The 24197-nt window shown below is 46.1% G+C and overlaps 2 protein-coding genes across 2 annotated transcripts; both read right to left on the minus strand.

Annotated features, from left to right (window-relative positions):
- Window positions 1–1166: 1166 nt before the first annotated feature.
- LOC136466622 (probable histone acetyltransferase HAC-like 1) lies at window positions 1167–18922 on the minus strand. The gene is given in 19 exon segments (XM_066465093.1): window positions 1167–2034; window positions 2143–2360; window positions 2526–2915; window positions 2996–3074; window positions 10381–10520; window positions 10671–10983; window positions 11056–11198; window positions 11358–11558; window positions 11646–11774; window positions 12667–12876; window positions 12878–12946; window positions 13047–13343; window positions 13978–14391; window positions 14393–15756; window positions 16447–16947; window positions 17225–17501; window positions 17642–17747; window positions 18122–18339; window positions 18465–18922. Coding segments are annotated over 18 exon segments (5139 nt in total). The 5' UTR covers window positions 18298–18339; window positions 18465–18922; the 3' UTR covers window positions 1167–1922.
- Window positions 18923–21284: 2362 nt separating this feature from the next.
- On the minus strand, window positions 21285–23995 carry LOC136466623 (probable histone acetyltransferase HAC-like 1). The gene is made up of 5 exons (XM_066465094.1): window positions 23542–23995; window positions 23210–23427; window positions 22728–22833; window positions 22315–22591; window positions 21285–22037 (listed from the first exon to the last, which is right to left on the minus strand). Exons 2-5 carry the CDS (start codon window positions 23383–23385, stop codon window positions 21544–21546), a joined length of 1053 nt encoding a protein of 350 aa, XP_066321191.1. The 5' UTR covers window positions 23386–23427; window positions 23542–23995; the 3' UTR covers window positions 21285–21543.
- Between the last annotated feature and the right edge of the window lie 202 nt (window positions 23996–24197).

Genomic DNA, 24197 nt, shown 5'->3' on the forward strand with positions numbered 1-24197 from the left:
ATCTAGATACATTGTTTTTAGTTATATCAAGTATACTCATATTTAATAATTCTTGGTTTTATACTCATATTTTAGAATAGGTTTTTCACTGCTTTTAAAATAAAATTTTGAAACAAGTTTTAAAAGTAAAGTGCTAAGTTTGACTTACAAAAAGACTGAGATTTTAAATAATTTTATACACAAGTTTTTTAAAAAATACAAAAATGTTTGAGCCAAGTTTATTTTTATTTTAGTTAAAAAAGAGGCCTCACATTTTCAAAGTAATATTCAAAATGTTTGAACCGAATTTAACAAAACCTTTAAAACTTCAAACATTCTCAATCTCTTCAAAGGCTTGTCTTTGATGTGCTTTAATGTTTAGGCCCATTAGTGAAGATGAAAAGTGCAACATAAATTAGTACCGCACTATTAGTTGATATGGATAATGTGCAAAAAGGCCCTATATTTTTCTATATTTAAGTCCCTAGCTTATACAATATTTACAAAATAGTTCTTTTTAATTTATAAATAAGTCCCTATAAAACTTTAAATGCCCATCGACCTGTTCGTTGATTGGTTTCTGGGCTAATAAGTTCGGCTGGTGCTGGTTTGTTGTGAGAGGAAAACACTGCATAAGCGAATGTTGGTTTGTTGTGAGAGAAAAACACTGTTGGCTGGCTAATGAGCCACAAGCGAACAGGCTGCATATCTATAAATTATGTTTGATGAGCTATAGATAAGTCTCTGAAACTTTAAATGCCCATATCTATAAATTATGTGTGACAATAGTCTAATGTTGTCCAATGTGAATTAATGTGATGTCAAACTCGTGTTGTAGGACTTAAAACTTTGTACGTTTTTGTGAGAGAAGCAAACTTGTGAACTAGGTGAGTTTCTATGTGACATGATCCTAGATGAAAGCTTGCTAGTTGGCTAGGACAGATGGTGCTACCAAGGGATGGCCGTGTTAGCTAGTTGAATATGGACCAAAGGTTGCAGTTTTATTTAGTCCGGTTAATTGGAGGGCCCCCGCATAGGGTTTGTTCGGTCATCCTCTCTTCTTTTTTCCTTTCTTCCTTACCAGGAATCTCACCCCCTTTCAACTTCATCCTCCAAATCCTCCGAACAACCAAACCGAACCGAACTCCATTCGCGAGATACCACATAAATCATTTCGTCAAAAAAATACCACAAAAATCTGAGAACACAAGACTTCACATACCATGCCTTATACTTTAACAAAGATGGGCCAACTGCACTAGAAAGAGAGAAAAAACTATGGAGCAGTACTGCTACAAGAGGGGACATGGAGGATTTACTTTGCTTTATACTTTAACAAAGATGAGTCCTACAAAATGGGGGGCAGAAATAAACAAATACTTGTCCAATAACGCCCAGCCCTTTTTACCCTTTTTTAACCTATACCCTCTCCTGGACTGAGACAAGAAGAGACTGGAGAGGGGGAACAACAGCTACACCAAATTTTCAGCAATACACGACTGACACTGTCCAGAGACACCTATTATACACCATCAGCAAGCAGCAACGGGGAAGATCAGTTCAGCTAGTACAGGTCAAATAAAAGAATTCACCACACCCCAAGGGTTGCAACGCGCCCAGTCGACGACAACATCAGTGCAGTAAGCAGGGTGTAGCTGGTTAGCACTGGAGGGGGTGCAAACAAACAGTTACAGCCTACGGTGCACCCTGCCGCTTCAGCTCTTTGGAGGAAGGCGGGGCCGGCTCCTGAGCCTATATGTTGTTAACCATAGGCAAAGGATGGCCGAGACCTTCGTCATAAGAAATCCATGTGAAGCGGTTGATCTTTACCTACCAATCCTATAATTCAACCATCTCAAGCTTTCTCCTTGGTGTGGGAGTGAGGAGCGCAACCCTGCATACTTCCTATCCTCTTTCCACAAAGTATACCTGTACAGAGGCAACTATTCATTTGCGGCGACTTCCGCCGCTCTTTGCCTCATCATTTCATTTACAGCAGCCCTCCTCCTGGAATCAGACTGCTGTTGCAACCTTCTAAGATGCTCCTTCAGATCCCTGTGCATAGTTTACCGTAAGTAATCAGGTTTATTGCAGATGGCAATGCTATACAAGTAAACACAGAAAGGATATGTATATGCACAAAAGAGGAGGACGTCAACAAACCTGCACCGCGGCACATTGCAATCTGAATCTTTGCAAGCACGGGCATGGAGTTGAAGCATGTACCACATTTTCTTGCAAAGGACACACCCTCCTGAAGCACGTGTTTTGCACTGCATCCCATGACGGAATAGTCCCTTGACTTTTCGGCAGTGAGGATACTGGCAACTACCAGAGCGGCATGTCGAGGCATGTACCAGAAGATCAAGCATCTTTCTTAGCTGCAGCATCATGAAAAAGAAAATAGATTTAGGCATTACTGTTTACTGGAATGGTTCTAGAAAGTGGAATTGCGACACATATAACCAAACTTAAATCACATCTTTTAGCAATGGTGGCAACAAGAGCATAATATATTAGTGGGTAACAAGTAAAAGAAGGCTTACCTGCTGAACACGCATTTGCCGAGCTTCTGCATTTTGAGCATCACGGTCAGCAGCTGATGGATGGTTTGTTAATTTGTGAGGATGAGTAACCGCTCCTTTTTGGAAACAAGCATTGCACACATCAAAATCTGGACAAATCTCACACCGCCAGCCTTGACCAGTTTCAATATCATGACAGCAGACATTGCACGTAGTGACAAATGCTGGTGCAGTTGGATTGTGTAGGTGGTACAACACCATCATTGATGAATGCTTTGCACGGCGAAGTGTGTCATACTGATAATGATTTCCTTGGCAAAGACTAAGGAATGCCTGCCTGGTGTCAAAAAACTCACTTTCTAAGATGTCATCTCTATCTTTGGTATCTTTGGGCACCCCGACAATATCAACCTAAAACAGAGAGAATCAAGTCCATATCTTGAGAATCTATTTGCTCTAGTTCTATACTGAGAACGAAAAGGGTATAGTACCGGATGGAGCATATGTGTGTCTCTACTATTACTCGGGTGCCTCTCCCTGTCTTCAAGTTGTTGTTCTGCATCATAACACCTGGACCAACAAAATATTCAATTTGACCAAAAGAACTCAAGCAAGAATTATATAGTTTATCCGTCTTGAAAAACTGTATACAAGACTAGCAATTAGTGAAAGAAAATTAAATGGTGAGGACAAGTTGACAAGGGGAATACAGTTAGGGCTGGACGAAAAGCTACCAGCTCAACAGCTCCCTCGACTCGGCTCGTTTACATTTTTCAATGAGCTGAGCCAGCACTCCAGCTTGTGTAGTTAACGAGCCAGCTCGCGAGATGGCTCGTGAGCCTAACAAGCAAAGGTGTTGGCCTAGAACTTATATCAGTTCTATATAACTTGATGTCTTGCACTCTGCAATTGGTTCGATAGTTGGACCTAGACCTTGGAGATATGTACTTACTATGATGCTATCACTTGGTTTTAAAGTTTAAATTGATAGAGAAAGGCCATGAGGCTTAGATTGCTTAATGAAGAGTTTACAGGAGTATTACATATATATAGAGAGACTAAGCTAGAGAGTTAAGAGGGAGGAGAATCCCAGGCAGCATGCCGGGAGAGTTCCTAGGCAGCACTGGGTGGAAACCCAAGAGGCAGCCGGTATACAATAAATGATAGAGGAAATAAATACTTAACACCCCCCCCCCCCCCCCCCCCCCCCCCCCCGGCAGTCGGAACGTCGTTAGAACGAACGTTCAGACTGGAGCGAAAATCCATAAAGACAGAAGAAGGAAGACCCTTGGTGAAGACATCGGCGAACTGCGACGTGGTGGGAACGTGAAGTACACGGACAGCCCCAAGAGCGACCCGTTCCCGGACGAAGTGAAGGTCGATTTCCACGTGCTTGGTACGCTGATGCTGAACGGGGTTGGTGGAGAGGTAGACGGCACTGACGTTGTCGCAGTAGACGAGGCAGGCAGTTTCCAGAGGATGATGTAGTTCCTGCAGAAGTTGCCGCAGCCAGGAGGCTTCGGCGACGCCGTTGGCAACTGCTCGGTATTCGGCCTCGGCGCTCGACCGTGAAACAGTGGGTTGGCGTTTGGATGACCAGGAGATGAGGCTGCCACCGAGGAAAACAGCATAGCCGGAGGTGGATCGTCGGGTGTCAGGGCAGCCAGCCCAGTCAGCGTCGGTGTAGACGATGAGCTGAGTTGGGGCGGAGCGGGGAATGACAAGACCAAAACTGATAGTGCCCTGAAGGTAGCGAAGAATCCGCTTGGCAGCAACAAGATGAACTTCCCGAGGATCATGCATGTGCAGGCAGATTTGTTAAACAGCGTACGCGATGTCAGGCTGGGTGAAAGTGAGGTACTGGAGAGCACCCGCAAGGCTGCGATATGCTGTAGGATCAGCAACATAAGGGCCGGCATCAGCAGAAACTTTGGCCCAAGTGTCAACAGGAGTGGAACAGGGCTTGCAGTCGCTCATGCCATGGCGAGCAAGAATATCCATAGTGTACTGACGCTGTGAGAGGAATAGGTCTTGTTGTCGCTGAATTGCTACGCCAAGAAAATGGTGTAGGGAACCCAGATCCTTCATGGCAAATTCCTTCTTCAGTGCATCAATCACCCGGTATAAGAGCGGCTGAGAGGAGGCTGTACAACAATGTCATCCACATATAGGAGCAAATAGATTGTCTCAGTGCCGCGGTGATAGATGAACAGGGAGGTGTCGGACTTAGCTTCAGTGAAACCCAGAGACAGCAAATAAGAAGCAAACCGGCTGTACCATGCTCGCGGTGCCTGCTTCAAACCGTAGAGGGACTTGTTGAGCCTGCAGACGTGGTCGGGAAGAGCATGATCGGCAAAACCAGTGGGCTGAGAGCAGTATACTGTTTCTGACAGAGTACCGTGAAGGAAAGCGTTCTTGACATCAAGTTGATGGATCGGCCAGTCCCGGGAGTGAGCCAGAGTGAGGACGGTGCGAACGGTAGCGGGCTTGACGACGGGACTGAAAGTCTCATCGTAATCGATTCCGGGGCATTGTGTGAACTCACGGAGGACCCATCGAGCCTTGTATCTGTCCAAGGAACCATCAGCATGAAACTTGTGTTTGAAGATCCATTTCCCGGTGACCACATTTGCCTTGGCAGGCCGAGCAACGAGATCCCAAGTGTGGTTGTCCAGGAGGGCTGTGAATTCTTCTTCCATGGCCTGACGCCAGTGCGGATTAGCAAGAGCATCACGGCAGGAACGCGGAAGTGGGGACAGAGCCTCGGTGTGTAGAGCAAGACGAGGCTGCTTGTATCCGGACTTCCCGCGAGTCGCCATGCCATGAGAATTGGCAAGTGGCGGGATGGAGACCGCCCCTACTGGCAGTGAAGAACCGCTCTTGACGTAGCGTGGTGGAGAGGGAATCATGCCAGAGCGTCGAGGAGGAGCCCCATCGAAGGACCTCGGTGGTGAGCTGGGTGCGGGGGCACGCCGTGTGTAGACGTGGACGACGGGCGGCTTGCTGAAGGAAGGAGCCGGGGGCGCCTGTACATGGGGCGCCGTGGGCACCGGTACAGGGGGCACCGTGGGCGCCTGGACAGCGGGCGCTGGTGTAGGGGATACCAGGGGCGCGGTGAAGCCGGGTGGAGGAGACCGCGGCGCTGGTGTGCCTGATCCTGGCGCTGGGGTACCTGAAGATGCCGGCTGGGAGGGAGCCCGCAGAGATGCAGGTGCTGGCGGGATGGCAGCAACGCGAGGGGTCCCTGCAGGTGGAAAAGGGACTAACGGAGGATCGTCATCAGTTAGAAAGTGCAGTTCGTGTGTGGGTGGTGAGGGCCGGCGAAGTGAGAAGGGAAACGTTGTTTCGTCGAAAATAACGTGGCGAGAGATGATGACACGGTTTGTGGCAAGGTCGAGGCACCTGTAACCTTTGTGGTCAGGAGAGTAGCCGATGAAAACACATAAGGAAGAGCGCGGGGCAAGTTTGTGAGTAGTAGTAGCGCTAAGATTAGGGTAGCAGGTGCATCCGAAAGCTCGGAGATCATGATAAGAAGGGTGAGTGCCATAAAGGGCGAAGAAGGGAGTGCTCATGTTCAGCGTTTTGGTGGGGAGGCGATTTATGAGGTGAGTGGCAGTAGCAAGGGCATCGGCCCAGTAGAAGGGGGGCATGGATGCTTGGAAGAGCAAGGTGCGGGTGACATTGTTGGTGGTGCGAAGCATGCGTTCGGCTTTGCCATTTTGTTGCGAGGTGTAGGGACATGACATGCGAAGGGAAACACCTTTGGCAAGAAAGAAAGCGCGAGACGTGGAGTTGTCAAACTCACGACCGTTGTCACATTGCACGGATTTGATGGTACAACCAAATTGAGTGTGCACATAGGCGAAGAAATTGGAGAGGACAGTAAAAGTCTCGGACTTTAATCGAAGAGGAAAAGTCCAAAGAAAATGAGAGCAATCATCGAGAATAACGAGATAGTATTTAAAGCCGGATACACTGATAATAGGGGAGGTCCACAGATCACAATGTATCAGATCAAAAGGTTTGGGTGCTCTAGACAAGGAACTAGCAAAAGGCAAGCGAACATGGCGCCCAAGCTGACAAGCATGGCGGATGGAGTCTTCTGTGGACTTGCTGCAGAAAATGGAAGATGACTGAGCGAGACGCTGAAGGGCAGCCTTGCTGGGGTGGCCGAGACGACGATGCCAGGTAGTTGGAGAAGGAGTGGCCACAAGAGCATAAGTATCAGTAGGTGACGACGGGAGCTGCAAGGTGTAGAGCGGCCCTGAGCTGTTACATCGAAGGAGGATGTTCCTGGTACGGAGATCCTTCACAGAGACACCAAGAGGGTCAAATTCCACAGAAACAAAATTGTCAGTGGTGAATTGACGAACGGAAAGCAGATTTTTAATGATGTCAGGAGCTAGAAGGACATTGTTGAGACGGAAAGGGCCAGGAAGGGTGGAATATCCGGTGCCAACAACCGGGAGAGTAGCACCGTTTCCCACAACAATGGAGGAAGGAAAAGAGGAGGATGGAGAAACGGTAACCATACCAGGGTTGGAGGCAATGTGAGACGAGGCACCCGAGTCGATCACCCAGTCCGAGGAGTTCGGAGGCGGGGTGAGGGTGACGGTGCTGAAGGCGTTGGCGAGGGACTGTTGGTCCCATGGTGACCAAACTGGGGGCGTCGGAGGTGGTGCTGGCGTCCAGGCAGGAGGGGGTGCCTGGGTGGGCGCCTGGTGGTACGTCCCCTGAGTCGAAGGGTAGAAGGTTGGAGGCACGCCGGCCACCAAAGCATGCTGCTGCAGCGGTGGCGATGCAGATGGTCCAGGACGGGGAGGTGGACCGCGAGAGCCGCTGGGAGTTGACCCGGGCCACATGTGGATGGACCCTGTCCACGGATTGAGGGAGGGCCATTGGGAACCGCCTGGGAAGCCGCTGGTCGAGCCTCCTTGGCCACGGCCGCCACGGCGACGCCGGCCACGGCCACTGCCATTGCCAGACGAGCCCCCCCCCCCCCCCCCCCGGCGTGTTGTTGAGGGCGCGGGTTTGCAGACCCAGAGGCCGGCGGGGAGGCAGGTGGCTTGCTGATCGAAGAGGCGACGAGGGCCGATGGAGGCGCTGAAGGAGGTGCCATGTTGAGCTCGGCCAGGCGCAGGTCGGCGCGGACGTCCGCAAAGGAAGGAAACGGCTTCTGGCGTGTGATGAACTGCGACATGAACTGGAAACGTTCATTGAGGCCGCGCAGGATGTTGAGCACCAGAGTACGGTCATGGACTGGCTCACCCAGATCAGCAAGGGCATCAGCCATGCCCTTCATCTTGCGGCAATAGGCGTCGATGGAGAGAGCACCTTGGGAGAGGGTGCGGAACTCAGCATCAAGGAGCATGGCGCGTGACTCGCGATTGTTGAGGAACTGTTGTTCGATACCGAGCCACGCAGCCCGAGCGGAGACGCCGTCACGCTCGTGGATGACGTCCAGAAGGTCGGTGGAGATGGTGTTGAAGATCCAGGAGACGACCACGCAGTCCATGCGGGACCATGCTGGGTCGGTGACTCAGGAGTCGTCACTGAGGACGTGATCCTTTAGCGCGAAGCGGCCGAGGATGAGGAGGACATAGCCGGGCCACTTGGAGTAGTTGGAGGACTGGAGGTCCAGAACAATCGGAATCAAATTCTTGATGTTCTGGATAGCAGCAGCATGGCTGTGCAGATGAACGATGGTTGCGGCGTCGAAGGAGAAAAGAGTGATCGCCGCCGTCCTGAGAGTCGTCGTCGTGGAGGGAGTCTAGGCGGAGACGGTCCCGGAGTGCAGCGGCCTGCTGTTCCAGAGCGTCGGCCTGCGCGCGCTCCTTCTCGAGGGCGTCAGCAGCGGCACGGACGCGATCCTGCGCGGCAGCAGCAGACTTGAGGAGGTCAGCCTCCGTCTGAAGCTGCTGGCTGCGGTCAGTGTTGGTGGAGTGCAGTGAGGCGGCTTCCTCCTCCAGCTTCTGAGCGGCGGCGAGAGCTTCATCACGAAGCTTGATCGCGGTAGCCGCGGTGGAGGCGCCGGAGGTCGAAGTAGCCATGGGCACGCGGCTGGGGCACTAGGCGCGACGATGAGGGCAGCACCAGGCACGCGGGCGGCCGAGAAGGACAGCGGAAGACGGCGGCACTGGGCGCGCGGGCGGGAAGGTGAGGGGGCAGGCGCGGCTCGAGGCGGGCGCCGAGGGGAGCGGAAGCAGAGGGATCGGTTTTAGTCTGATACCATGATAGAGAAAGGCCAAGAGGCTTAGATTGCTTAATGAAGAGTTTACAGGAGTATTACATATATATAGAGAGACTAAGCTAGAGAGTTAAGAGGGAGGAGAATCCCAGGCAGCATGCCGGGAGAGTTCCTAGGCAGCACTGGGTGGAAACCCAAGAGGCAGCCGATATACAATAAATGATAGAGGAAATAAATACTCTAACATAAATGGATATATGGATAATCATTAATGGATGCATCATGTATGGTATGGAGCATGAACCACAAATGTACGGTGTAGTGCTTTACTGCATTGTTGTATTTATATATGTCGGTATGTTTTAATCTATTTGTTTGATTTAAGGCTTATGGATGACTTGTTTTTGCATTATTATTATTCCTAAGTTTTCGATAAATGTACAGATTATGTTTTCTGTGATTTTTATTGCATGGCTGGCGAGCTAAACGAGCCGAGCCAAGCCGAGCTGGGCTGGCTCGTTATCCAGCCCTAAATACAGTTGTGGCCCAATTTTTGGAAGACTTTGACCTTGGGTGTCTGGTTATTTACTCTATTTGCTAAGACTTTGTGCCTAGAAAAAAGTAACAAAATAATGAACACTAAAATTTCTATACAACAACAACAACAACACACAACATAGCCTTTCAGTCCCAAGCAAGTTGGGGTAGGCTAGAGTTGAAACCCACCAAGAGCCCCAAGTCACGGTTAGGCACTTCAATAGCTGCTTTCCAAGCACTCCTATTCAAACATAGATCTCTAGGTATATCCCAAGCTTTCAAATTTCTTTTTATTGCCTCCCCCCATGTCAATTTCAGTCTTCCTCTACCTCTCCTCATTACTCATATAGAAACACTAAAATTTCTATATAAAATATAATATTAAAAAACACATGATTCAATGTCAAGCTGTTTGGACTTTGGAAAAGGTCATTGTGAAGAAAAAACAGTTTGTACACTTTGAATTTCAAATAAATATATACGCACTTGTGGAACAAAAGTCTCTACAGCTGGAATGAAAAGTTTGTACACCTGGGAAAAAATTATATAAACTCGTGAAACAAAAAATTTTACAGCTGAAAAAAAAATTATACACCTGAAACAAGAACATTTTGCAAGCGGAACAAATAATAAATTGGATTGAAGTTTGTACATGTGGAAGTGGAACAGAATTTTTTACACCTCAAACAAAAATTTGTGCACCCGAAGCAGAAATTGTTCTAAGCACCAAGAAATTGATCTGAGCAAAGGAAAAAAACTGTTTCGATAAAAAAGAAATTGTTCTAAGCACTAGGGACAATGCTCCAAGCAAAGAGAAATGTTCTGAGAAAGGAAAAAAGTTCTAACCAAAAAACAGAAACTGTTCTAATCACCAGAACTGATCAAGGGAAAACGTTTTGATAAAATAAAGATTATTTGAGCACCAATAGTAAATTTACAAGCAAATAAAAAAATTATGAGCAAGACAGAAGTGTCCGGATGAAAATAAAATGCTCCATGGAATCATGATTAAATTATGCACATATGTAGTGATCATATGTGCCAAAGAAGATAATTATAAACTGGTGGAAAATTATATAGCAGGATGGATAAATCATAAATCAAACATGTGCAGTGCAGCATGGTCCAATTATGCCAAAGAAATCAACTTACTTGTCACAGATGTAAAAGCTTCTGCATTGATGACAAACCCATCGTCTTCCAGACACCATAAGGATACAACAGTGACTACATGAATACTGTAAATGGACCATAATGAAATCTTCCTTCATAGGATATATGGTTTCGCCAAGCTGCATACACAAAAGGGAGCATGGTAAGTGTCGCCCAATTAATACGAAATTCAAGTACGTAAAAAAGAGACTTAGGGTGGGTAGTGAAACAGGAGTATACTTTAGAATATTTATGAGAGCAGGAAGTACACAGAAATCAAAGAAGCTAACCTTTTGCATCAACATAGCATCCTTGGAAGCATTCCCGCTGAGATCGGTGTGGCCAGCAGCTTTAAGAGCTCTTTTTGTAATAATCTTCTTTGTCTTACTCTTTTTCTGAAGTTTGCGGTCATCTTCTTCTTGTCGGAGTTGATTGATCATATCTTCTGCAGCTCCTGGCCAATAATCTCCATCAAAGTAGGGCAAGCGAGAAGCAGTCACCTTAGCCTTGCATTCCCCCATAGTAATGAAGAAATGGTCATATAGATTTGTCAGCTCAACAACAATTTCCTCCTTAGAAGCTTTCCGAAGCATAGATAAGTACCTGGGTGTAAAAGACATTAGAACTGGTGGAGGATCTAAAAGCAACAAGACCAATTGGACATCTAAGGCTTACCACTCACGCAGTTTGTCAGATTTAGGAGTCTTTTGAATCTCAGGATGGCAATATAAGATGTAATCTTCACCCTTCAAAGGTGGGCAAGCCCATATGTAACAACTTGTGAACCCCCGTAGCTTACAGTATTCAAGATATCCTATCTGTACACAGTGGGGACAGATTAGACCAAAAACAAGTGCTAGCTAAAAAAGGAAAAAAAAAGTTTCCTGTCATATGGTTTCCTACACAGTTTTGACCAAAACCTGGTAATGCAATAAATTCGTATTAGTGACAAAAGGTCAGCATGGATGGTAAATTACCAGAATTTCATGATACACAAATGTACGCAAGGCCTCTCCAGATACTGTTCTAAGCTCAGGTCTGAAGTACTTAACAGAATCCAAGTATGACAAATAAACACGACGCTGGTTCGGGAAAGAGCATTCCGCACCAAATTCTTGAACATACATTCCAAATAGACATACTTCCACACCTTCTATTTTCTGGAACAAGAGAACAGCCTGGCCAACATTTCATAAACATACAGTTGCAGAAATTAGTGTGTGTGACTACAGGTCATGCTTCAAATGACAAGAATGAATTCTTACCTTGGACTTGTAAGGGAACTCTGTAGGGTAGTTGTCTTCTTGAAAAATTTCCAAAAAGCGTGGTTTAACCTCCAGCTTCTTATCCACTGATGAAACAACTCTGACCACAAGTCCTTCCGCTCCAGGAATCTAACAAGTAAGGCATAATTAGAAGTGAACTTGATGGAGTGAAACGACATCATACCAGGAATCAAACTTGATGGCGAAAAGAATAAGTGCGCCATAATGCTTCGTACATGGAAAAAAAGAAGTACCTGACAGTATGTATACTAGGAAAACTAGCACAGAAGTAAATAAATAATTTTATACCAAGGTAACTTTGCCTGCTATCTACTGTGTCATCCTATTTAGCCCAAATAAGAAACCCAACCACTTCACAAAAGCATGCTCTGCATCAATACAGAGGAAAACCTGTTATGTGCAATGGTTCTTGTCCACATCACCTATGGTGATGTTGGAAGCTGCCTGCCTATTTGCTATCTGCAGTTCACTTATATTCTCTTATTGATAGGCAGCAGTCCCACCTCCGAACCAAAGGCTATTACTATCTTTGTAAATAAATGAGAAAGAATGTACCAACAAAAATATAAACTAATGCTTTCTTGATTCATAAAACTTTTATCTTAATGAGCAAAGCCCATTGTGCTTGAGCCTCCAAACTACACTAAAAAAACTGCCTTGCCATATTATGTTTTGTCACGAACTAAAAAAATCAGGTAAATAAACAAAGCTCATTGTGCTTGAGTATCCAAACTGCAACAAAGAAACTGCTTGTTGATTTGCTGTCCATCTTGTAATTCTTCATATTACAAACCTAGGACAACTCGCAGAATAAACACCAACTTCTCGCGAGTATACCGGCAAGAGCAGTGTGCTCAGGGGGTTCTCCCCTTGCCGGTCCGCGTTCGAATCCTGGTACATCCTCTTAAGGCAAATCCGAGTTCTTTTAGCAGAATAACCATAAATATATGGGTCATGTGTTCAGATTGATTATTTGGCACCGTTTCAAGAAGATCCTAACCTCATCAATATTTTTGCCAGCAGCAGCTGCACGGTCCTGTTTCTCCTGCTTAAGTCGTTTAAATAGCCGATCTTCTATATGATCACTAAGAACAGTTCTCGGCAAATCTTTTGCCCCAAGAACAGCACTCTGTGGTAAAGGTTTGCGCAGCCCGCGTTTGACCTCCTCAATGTAGCAATTGGGGCAAGTATATTCAGCTTGTCCTCCATCAGTTCCTTCTTCCATTAAATAGAGCACAAATTTGATGTTGCCAGCATTCACATTTGTCACATTGAACCCACTGCAGAATGCATGATTTGAAAATGTTTAGCACAAAAGAAAAATATCAGAAACTTTTGAGCTTTTATGACACCACCGTATCAATGGAACTGCAGACTTACCCATTCTTCCGTTTCCTCATCATTTCTTTTTTTTTCTAACTTTGCCTTCGGAAATGTTTGACCATCAACCTCAATAGTCTCACCACGAGACTCATTGTAACAAGGGATACAGAAATAATGGCGTGTATCACCAGTACCCACAGTGTAGTATGGTGCGTTTCGCTTTATCCGAGCTCCACAAGGAGAACAATATATTGGTGGAGGTTCAAAAGTAAGTTTCTCTACTCTACAGAGCTGGCAAGAGTTCTCATTCTCAGAATGACCAATAGCTTGATTCTTTTCAGCTTTAGCCTTACTCTGTCAAATGATGGAACATGTAAAAGTTAGCTCCTCTCAAAAATACATTGTATGGTGAAGGCACAAGTTCCACCAGAAGCATTATAAAACAGAATTACGAACAGCAGTTTTAGTTAAGAAAAAATGTTGTAATTGCAAAACAGTACAGGATAAAGATCATTCCTAATTTCTGACAAAGAGAGGGTAAAATACTTTATCTGTTAAGATACAGTAACACAAGTTACAATGTCTTAGAAGCAAATTCCCGCAAGTCCCATCCATCTCAGAAAACAAGGAGTGGACTAAAATCTCATTTAGTCCCTGGCAGGAAAAGAGTTTTCTCTAAAGTTACTAAGTAGAGCTTGCCAGCTTGCCAGCAAGTTTTCTCTAAAGTTACTAAGTCTAGTTAATAAAGTAGTGAAGGCACAAGGGGGAGACGAATTTGCTACCCATTGGTAAAAGCCTTTCATAACCAAGGATCATGTTGGGTTTCATCTCTAGCCTACCCCAATTGCTAACAGGCAAGCATGAACATCTTTCTAACTGACAATGCTCAGTTGTCTATAGCCTACAGTTTACCATTTGTCCAACAATTTTGTCAAAGGAAATGAAATGCAACTATGCAAGTGGGTACTTTCAGTTAAGAAAATCATACCTGACCAACCCACAGCCTTAGACTGTCAATATGTTCCCTTATTTGTTCTGGAGTGAATAATTCAGTCATAGAAACGCCCTTTATTTTTGGTTTTCCTGATTTAGACACAGTCGCATCAATTGGATCATTTGTTTCATTCTTAACCTCAAGGGCGGATTCACTTGTCTCTTTGTCAACCGATAAGTTTTCTTGCTTGATATGAGAGTTCATCTCACTGGGAACACCAGGAATCACAGTATGCCTTGATGTAGTCACATTTCCATCAATACCATAACTATTTTTTATGGGCTTTTGAGGAGCTCGTATGTCAGCCTTTGCATCTACCTCTCGTTTCAGATATGCTGTCCTGCTATTGTGCTCAAACTGCTCAGGCTGTGTTTCCTGCAATGCAAAGCCTGGGTTTACATGGTGATTAGGAGACTACAGAGATATCATTCTCTGGGCCGCTGGGTGATGGAGGATGCATCTTTAAACGTTTTGGAACAGATGGTTGATCATCGAATGCTTCAGCTGACACTGGGTCAACGTCCATTCTATCACCTTCTATCCCGTTCATGATTCTCTGAGGCACATTTTGTTGAGCAAGTTTTCTAGACTCAAGAGCTTTTTGCTTAGATGCCTGTTCAGTTGATTGGCGCAAAAACTTCCTTACAACACTGCACACAGGACATTGCTCATCAACACAAGTTTTATAATGGTGGGACATCGTTTTTGACTTACTGCAGCTCCTGTACGAACAATCTTTCCTTTGACAGTTCTGAAAATGCTTCAAAAGCTCCTGCACCTGAACACAACCATGGAACTTACAACTTCCAACAGGATATGTGCATGTTTTTGAATGAAACAGTAACAGCAACCATTTTATCTGACGGAGGTAATGGATATTTCCAGTGACCTGTTCAGCTGCGGGCTTCTGCACTGCAGGATCAATAGAAGTTGCAGTACAATTAGAAAGACGCCAATCTGATGAAAATGGTTGTTGTGCTCCATCTTGTGCCATTGTTCTTTGACCAAAATCTTCCTGTATTTGCTTTTCGAGTGTTGAATTAGTAGTGACAGGAGCCTTTTCCATTGTTTGTGGCTGCCATTGAGGACGCAGCATTTGCTCTGTCTGCGATCCTTTCAGCACATAGCTTACAGCATTGGAACCGTCATCAAGCTGCGGATTAGAGGGCAACAATTGCTGAGAACCATGTGAGGCAGAAGGATGAAAATTTTGAGAGCTAGATAGATGACCAAGCATCTGCCCTCCTTTAACATTATCAAGAGCATTTCTTTGCTGGTATTGACCCTGGAAGCTTGGAAGGTCAGCAGGATCACTAGCTTGTGAAGATACCAGTTCAGTGTGTGGCAGAGTCCCCTGTTCTGGCAGTTGCATTGAATGGGTGGAAACCACTTGAGACTGTTTAAAGGAATTGTTCCTTAGCATAGACTGCTGATGCTGTTGATTTGGCTGCTGTTGATTTATATGATACTGATTTTGAACAAACTGGGAATTAGGTTGCACCTGATGCTGCGGCATTGGGTGCTGGCGTAGTAGTTGATCATGAGTCAACTGTGGTGGCTGAAAATTCACCTTTTCTGTTTGATCCAAAACCTCGGTTTTTATCTGGGGCTGTTGCTGAACGGACTGAATGTTTAACTGATTGGAAACCAACATCTGATTCATTCTTGATCTAGACTGCAAATTTGCAACATTCATGCTCTGACTATTTGTCGTGGTTAAAGGGGTAGAGCCAGTAGCATAAAAGCTGCCGGAACCAGCCATATCAACTAATGCTGCACACAAAAAGAAATTGAATTTATTTCATTACAATGCCACAATTTTTTTTTCAATTCTATGAAGAAAACTAAATGCATGAGAAATCAGTCAATTCGAAACAGTAACGTGCCAAGCTGTACCGCCTCCCCAAGCAAAGATCATATATGTGTATGCTTAAGAGAACTTTAGACCCCTCAATTATGTACTGCAAAAAGATGAGGGATGTCATGTTGCCACTATTTATTTAGAATCACTGTTCATTAATAACATTTCATCTATCATCGTTGAAGTATCAACAGCAAAACCATACATGCCTACAAGGCTCCATCTGAAGATATCCAGACTGGTGCTAAGATACTAGATAGATTGGTAAAAGCATCAACACCCTCCTCCCTCAGGACAGGCAACACATTACTTATAAGGCTGGCAATTCCAGCACCAAGGAACTATAAGAAGCTTAAGGTTTTATTTTTCTGTGTTTGCTACCTGTCAAATAATAATCGAACTAGTTAGTTTGGGCAACAATAGATTTTTATTAAATATATAATATGTATAGTATACAGGTTCAAGCTTCAGATATAAGAATCATTGAGACTTTCTGATTGGTGTCCTTTACAAGCATAACCTCATGTTATGGCTTATAGGACAAAACAACCATAAGATGGCAGTGAAAGAGAGGAAACTACGCCAAAAGGCAGCAAGCTTACTAGGTATTCTCTGCTGAGGGTGCTGATTGAATTGCTGCTGCATAGGTTTGGGCGAATTGCCATAAGGGGATATGTTCATATATGCTTCCGGTGCTGTAGTCCTATTTGTTAGATGCATATTTGACCCATGCACTCCTATTCCACCATTCATGTGTCCATCTGATAAACCATATGCAGATGAGTTGTCCAGCATGCTTGAATGCATTCCAGAATTATTGTGGCCCCCAATATGCTGAATTTGATTGCTATTTTGATTGCTAGGAAATTGCTTCTGGTGCTGCATATGTGGCGCTACAGCTGACTCACCATTGAAATATCCAGTTCCATTTGAATAGTCAGGATTTGAAGGTACATTCTGTTGATTACTGAATCCTGGAGTTGGGATCATATGAGGTAGTTGTCGTTGAACACCAACTGAACCCATTGTAGATTGGACGTTATTTGTGGTAGAGTTTTGTGGAATGTTGGTATTTAAATGCTGGTACCCGTTAGACATCGGACCTGCATGGAGGAATTAAGAGTGAGCAGGGGCATATAAAGAGACTGCCAAAACAAAACTAAGAATATATGGTGGACCAGTTAGGCACTGCATAAGTTTCAGCTTATTGACTTGGGAAAATGATCAAATCAATTTCAAACAACACAGACACCAAAAGGCATGCTTCCTCTTTACAGATATAACCAAAAGAAATTTGAGTATAAGGAAGATAAGTGAGACCCTCAGAGGTAAGTCCATTTTCAGCACACAGGCCAAAAGGACTAGTAAAAATATATGCACCTTGCATCGAGGCACCCATGTTAGCATTCTGAGGAACCATGCCTCCACCAGACGATGAAAGGGCATTGTTGTCCGTGACATAAGGAATCTTAGAACTTGGACTGGTGCCTTGCGTCATACCAGGGGTAGGAATCATAGTACCATAGCCAGAGGATGATGCTATTTGCCTTGTCATTTGTGGGTTTTGTTGATTGTGTTGGTTCTGAGCGCTCAAGGTCTTAATAGCAAACTGCAATTGCGGCTCAACTGGTCCCTTCAACATATTGTAGTAGTCATTCTGCTCAAACAATACAAGAACAAAAAAAAAAAAAAATGGCGATGAAACAGCAAGATTTTATTTTGCGCCCCAGAAATATACTTGATCTCTAGTATACCAACAAAGCCTTGCAAAAGATGAAGGGAATGGGATAGCAATACCTTGTTTGGGAATTTTCTGTACAAGATCTCCTCAAGCCGCTTTCCCAGTTCTGGCAACCGCTTCCGCCACTCAGCTGATGATTGTTTCCTTCCTATATATTCGAATCTGCAAGAATAGTAAAAAAAAAGAAGAAGATGTCATATACCTTCAATTGGGTTCAAGAAAAATCTGTCACAAACCAAAATTTTGGGCGATTATAGGAAGGGAAATCTATAAACCTCAAAAAATTTTAGGAAAGCCAACAACATAAGTAATGCATCCATTGTCACATTTGTAATTATGGCAAGGAAATAAATTTATAAGCACAAAGTTTGATAAGGTAATATTTTGTCGGGGCATGTAAACAATTTGGATCTGGCACTTGGTATCAGGATACATGCGGCCGTTCAGCCAGCCCGAAGCTCACTAACTCAGTGCAATCAATACCTGACTACAACTGGAGTATTTAGTTAAGTCAACAGTAGTAAATAAACACATACATCTTTTCGCGCATAGCGGTCCGAAACATGACAAACTGCTGGTCCATTCCCGAGAGCGCCGCCATCTCCTGCATTGGCTGGTGCTGCGGCAGCCCATCAGCGCCAGGAACCTGATTCATCTGCGCTGTCTGCCCAGACATCTGCCCGGACAGGTGGGCAGCCTGCCCCACATTCATCTTGGCGGCAGGCGGAGGCTCAGGTCATCCCGCGCGAGGTAGCTGGACGCAGGGCACACATATGAGCAAGAGAGTGAAGCCACACGTGGGAGAAGGAAGCGAGGGTAAAAAACAAAGGAATTCCAAAAAACAAACGTGAAAGGAGCAAGCTTTGTTGCAGCACACACCGCGGCAGCAGGAAGCGGTCGTCTATCCTGCGCGGAATCCGGGGCGGGGCGCTTCCCAATTGAGCTGGAGCAGCAGTGTGGCAGCGGCCGCATGTATCAGCAGGCAGCCCAACGAGTGGAAACGGCGCCCACGACCGTGCGGGGGCAGCGCAGCTCGCGGCGATCGGCGCTCGAGGCGCGGGGGAGCCGGGGCGTGGAGCCCGGCCCTCGAATTGCAGATCCCCTAGGGTCTGCCCGCCCGAAACCCTAGAATCCCGGCGGGGCCGCGCGAGCGGGGGGTCGGGGGCTGCCGCGGCGACGGGGTACCTGAGATTCCGTACGGCGGCGAGCGGCGGCGTCGGCGGCCGGAAAAGGCGCGGCGGGGAGTTCGGGGGGGATTTAGGAATGGGGGAATTTGTCGGGGCGGGGCTGCTGCGAGCGACGCGGGGAAGGAGAAGGGGGAGGGGAACGGGGGGGACGAGGAGGAAGGAGGCGTCGACCAATCGCGGATCTGCGCGGATTCGGGCGCTGCGGGTGGGCCCGGGCAGTGGCGGCAGTAGGCTCTGGTGCTGCGCGGGGGGTAACTCGTAAATGATTGGGTGCAAAAATAGCTCAGTGGGACTCTCGCTTCGCCGGGTTCGTTTCATTACACACGTGCGTTCAGAGCTGAGGAGATGGATCGTCCGGCCTTTGGATCAGATTACACGTCAGTCGAGTCGGTTATAGCACTGCAGTGAAATTGCAGCGATGGTCCTTGGTGGACAAATAACGTCTTTTTGTAGGAAAGAGATCGTCACTGCTGCTACTTCAGGAATCAGGATTGAAGTAGCCATAACCAACTCCTGGGCACACGATTGCAGTGTAAAGCTATTTCAAGCCGTATGCAGATAGGATAGCATTCTACGTGCTTCTATTTTCACCTTTTTTTTTTACTGATGATGACGTTTGAGTTACCAAATTTTGTGTCTTTGGTACGAGTAGGTTTCATCTAAGTGTGTTTTTCGTATGTATAGTGGACTCCCTCCATTCTAAATTATAAGATATTTTGGTATTTAGATAACTTGTCGTCGTCTTAAGCTGCGGTGCACGAACTCTTGTCGCGGCTCTCAACCTCCTGTTGCCTCCTGTCATTGTGCTCATGGCAGCACTCGACATTATCGACGCCCATCAATAATCACCCAGACACATAGTCGACCACCACCATTCGATGGATGCTATTGAAGATGTTGGTATCGACAATAATGGCACCAACGTCTCTTTGGATAAGCTAAGTCGCTCTCACAATTGTTTCCTTTATGTTACATCAATTCTCTCCTCTTACTTGTACTAAGTTGGTCTCCGACGTAGCAGAAATTTAGGGGCTACTACACACAACAAGCGCACTATGGTGCATGTCTGCTTGTTTTTTCTTCAATTTAGGTACCTACACGATATGCTCTAATCGGGGAACTTATGTTCTAGTCAGTGAAGTATGCTACACAACGACCACTCAAAATAGGAAAACAACATTCAAGCTCACCATCCAACGGATTCTTCGAGCCACTCCGAGGCTCGGGGGCTAAAACTAAATGGAGATCCCTCCTCATGATTCTTAGGTTCTTCGATACTACCTGTATGGGGCACTTAATAGAGTGAACCTCAATGTTTCGCCTTCCAGCCCGTGTAAAAGGTAGGGTTCATACAGTTGGCCCAAATAATGGGACCACTCAAGCCAACCCAGCCAAACCTCGAGCAAAAGGTACATCAGAATAACTTCACATATTCCTAACCATTTCCATGAGTGCGCTTGTGTCTTACAGCCACCTCGTTTTGACGAGGTGTTTTAGGCACAATAAACGCACAAATGCCATGACTGTGAAGTAACTTTGCGAATGGATCTGGACATTGACCACTTTCATCATGCTTTCCAAACTATTCACCCCTCTATCAGATTTCACCACCTTTACTTTCCTATCAAGTTGCCTTTCCACCCATTGACAAAACACGTCTACGATGCTTGCAGCTAAGTATTGATAACAATAACATGAGAAATCATCAATAAAAAGAATGAAATATTTCATGCAACAAATATAGAATCAATAACATGAGAAATCATCAATAAAAAAATGAAATATTTTTCACCACCCCAAGAAGGAACGTCAAAGGGACCACAAATATTAGTGTGTATCAACTATGCAAGGTTTGCATATAACTAGTAGTTAGTAAATTAGTCAATAGACAGCTAGCTATTAAAAAAAATAGAAAACGCTAAGTTGTGACTTATCTGAATGATTTCAGCAGCCTCCCATTCATGAGCACACCATATCAGCAGCTGGTAATTATAATACAATTGGATAGGACAGTAATACAGGTGCACAACACCAGGGGCGGATCTGCAGCCTAGGCCTCTAGGGCCCAGGCCATAGTCGTTGGGCCATCAACACCACATACCCCATGTAATTTCAGCCCAATAATGAAGGCCCAGGCAACAGCAAACCTAACCCTCCGCCTCCCTCCGTCCCTCACACGAGCGCGCGCCCGCAGCCGCACCCGCGCCGCCACACGGGAGGAGGCGAGGAGTCTACCAGCCGCCTGTCGACGCCACCTAGCCGGACAGCGCTACGCCGCACGCCATTCCGCGCCGCCTAGCGCCGCGATGCGCGTTTAATGCAATCCACACATACATTCCGGTCAACAAAATCCAAATGAGATAGTATTTCACTTTTCACAAGCCTCATAGCTCTTTCTTTGGATATGTGATCCAATCTCTTATGCCACAAGAAAGCCAATTTCTCATTATGTGCGCTATGTTTTTCCAACAATATGCTTAACATGAAACGGAGATCTAGCAAAACCATCATCAAGATTGAAATGGTATAAGCCATCAATTAAAATACCAGAACCATAACAGTATTTATTCTTATATAATTAAAATATACAGTCAGCAACCATAAACTTAAAACTTATTACATCCAACTTGCACATAGACACAAGATTTCTAGGACACTCGGGAACATAAAGACACCTTTTCAACAAGCATAACCTCATGTTATGGCTTATAGGACAAAACAACCATAAGATGGCAGTGAAAGAGAGGAAACTACGCCAAAAGGCAGCATGCTTACTCGGTATTCTCTGCTGAGGGTGCTGATTGAATTGCTGCTGCATAGGTTTGGGTGAATTGCCATAAGGGGATATGTTCATTATATGCTTCCGGTGCTGTAGTCCTATTTGTTAGCTGCATATTTGACCCATGCACTCCTATTCCACCATTCATGTGTCCATCTGATAAACCATATGCAGATGTGTTGTCCAGCATGCTTGAATGCATTCCAAAATTATTGTGGCCCCCAATATGCTGAATTTGATTGCTAGGAAATTGCTTCTGGTGCTGCATATGTGGCGCCACAGCTGACTCACCGTTGAAATATCCAGTTCCATTTGAATAGTCAGGATTTGAAGGTACATTCTGTTGATTACTGAATCCTGGAGTTGGGATCATATGAGGTAGTTGTCGCTGAACACCAACTGAACCCATTGTAGATTGGACGTTATTTATGGTAGAGTTTTGTGGAATGTTGGTATTTAAATGCTGGTACCCGTTAGACATCGGACCTGCGTGGAGGAATTAAGAGTGAGCAGGGGCATATAAAGAGACTGCCAAAACAAAACTAAGAATATATGGTGGACCAGTTAGGCACTGCATAAGTTTCAGCTTATTGACTTGGGAAAATGATCAAATCAATTTCAAACAACACAGACACCAAAAGGCATGCTTCCTCTTTACAGATATAACCAAAAGAAATTTGAGTATAAGGAAGATAAGTGAGACCCTCAGAGGTAAGTCCTTTTTCAGCACACAGGCCAAAAGGACTAGTAAAAATATATGCACCTTGCATCGAGGCACCCATGTTAGCATTCTGAGGAACCATGCCTCCACCAGACGATGAAAGGGCATTGTTGTCAGTGACATAAGGAATCCTAGAACTTGCACTGGTGCCTTGCGTCATACCAGGGGTAGGAATCATAGTACCATAGCCAGAGGATGATGCTATTTGCCTTGTCATTTGTGGGTTTTGTTGATTGTGTTGGTTCTGAGCGCTCAAGGTCTTAATAGCAAACTGCAATTGCGGCTCAACTGGTCCCTTCAACATATTGTAGTAGTCATTCTGCTCAAACAATACAAGAACAAAAAAAAAAATGGCGATGAAACAGCAAGATTTTATTTGGCGCCCCAGAAATATACTTGATCTCTAGTATACCAACAAAGCCTTGCAAGAGATGAAGGGAATCGGATAGCAATACCTTGTTTGGGAATTTTCTGTACAAGATCTCCTCAAGCCGCTTTCCCAGTTCTGGCAACCGCTTCCGCCACTCAGCTGATGATTGTTTCCTTCCTATATATTCGAGTCTGCAAGAATAGTAAAAAAAAGAAGAAGAAGATGTCATATGCCTTCTATTGGGTTGAAGAAAAATCTGTCACAAACCAAAATTTTGGGCGATTATAGGAAGGGAAATCGATAAACCTCAAATTTTTTTAGGAAAGCCAACAACATAAGTAATGCATCCATTGTCACATTCGTAATTATGGCAAGGAAATAAATTTATAAGCACAAAGTTTGATAAGGTAATATTTTGTCGGGGCATGTAAACAATTTGGATCTGGCACTTGGTATCAGGATACATGCGGCCGTTCAGCCAGCCCGAAGCTCACTAACTCAGTGCAATCAATACCTGACTACAACTGGAGTATTTAGTTAAGTCAACAGTAGTAAATAAACACATACATCTTTTCGCGCATAGCGGTCCGAAACATGACAAACTGCTGGTCCATTCCCGAGAGCGCCGCCATCTCCTGCATTGGCTGGTGCTGCGGCAGCCCATCAGCGCCAGGAACCTGATTCATCTGCGCTGTCTGCCCAGACATCTGCCCGGACAGGTGGGCAGCCTGCCCCACATTCATCTTGGCGGCAGGCGGAGGCTCAGGTCATCCCGCGCGAGGTAGCTGGACGCAGGGCACACATATGAGCAAGAGAGTGAAGCCACACGTGGGAGAAGGAAGCGAGGGTAAAACAAGAATCAAAAACGTGAAAGGAGCAAGCTTTGTTGCAGCACACACCGCGGCAGCAGGAAGCGGTACGTCTATCCTGCGCGGAATCCGGGGCGGGGCGCTTCCCGATTGAGCTGGAGCAGCAGTGTGGCAGCGGCCGCATGTATCAGCAGGCAGCCCAACGAGTGGAAACGGCGCCCACGACCGTGCGGGGGCAGCGCAGCTCGCGGCGATCGGCGCCCGAGGCGCGGGGGAGCCGGGGCGTGGAGCCCGGCCCTCGAATTGCAGATCCCCTAGGGTCTGCCCGCCCGAAACCCTAGAATCCCGGCGGGGCCGCGCGAGCGGGGGGTCGGGGGCTGCCGCGGCGACGGGGTACCTGATTCTCCGTACGGTGGCGAGCGGCGGCGGCCAGCGGCCGGAGCGGGCGCGGCGGGGAGTTTGGGGGGGATTTAGGAATGGGGGAATTTGTCGGGGCGGGGCTGCTGCGAGCGACGCGGGGAAGGAGAAGGGGGTGGGGAACGGGGGGGACGAGGAGGAAGGAGGCGTCGACCAATCGCGGATCTGCGCGGATTCGGGCGCTGCGGGTGGGCCCGGGCAGTGGCGGCAGCAGGCTCTGGTGCTGCGCGGGGGGTAAATGATTGGGTGCAAAAATAGCTCAGTGGGACTCTCGCTTCGCCGGGTTCGTTTCATTACACACGTGCGTTCAGAGCTGAGGAGATGGATCG

Source organism: Miscanthus floridulus, chromosome 7, assembly GCF_019320115.1.
Source record: "Miscanthus floridulus cultivar M001 chromosome 7, ASM1932011v1, whole genome shotgun sequence".
NCBI lineage: Eukaryota > Viridiplantae > Streptophyta > Magnoliopsida > Poales > Poaceae > Miscanthus > Miscanthus floridulus.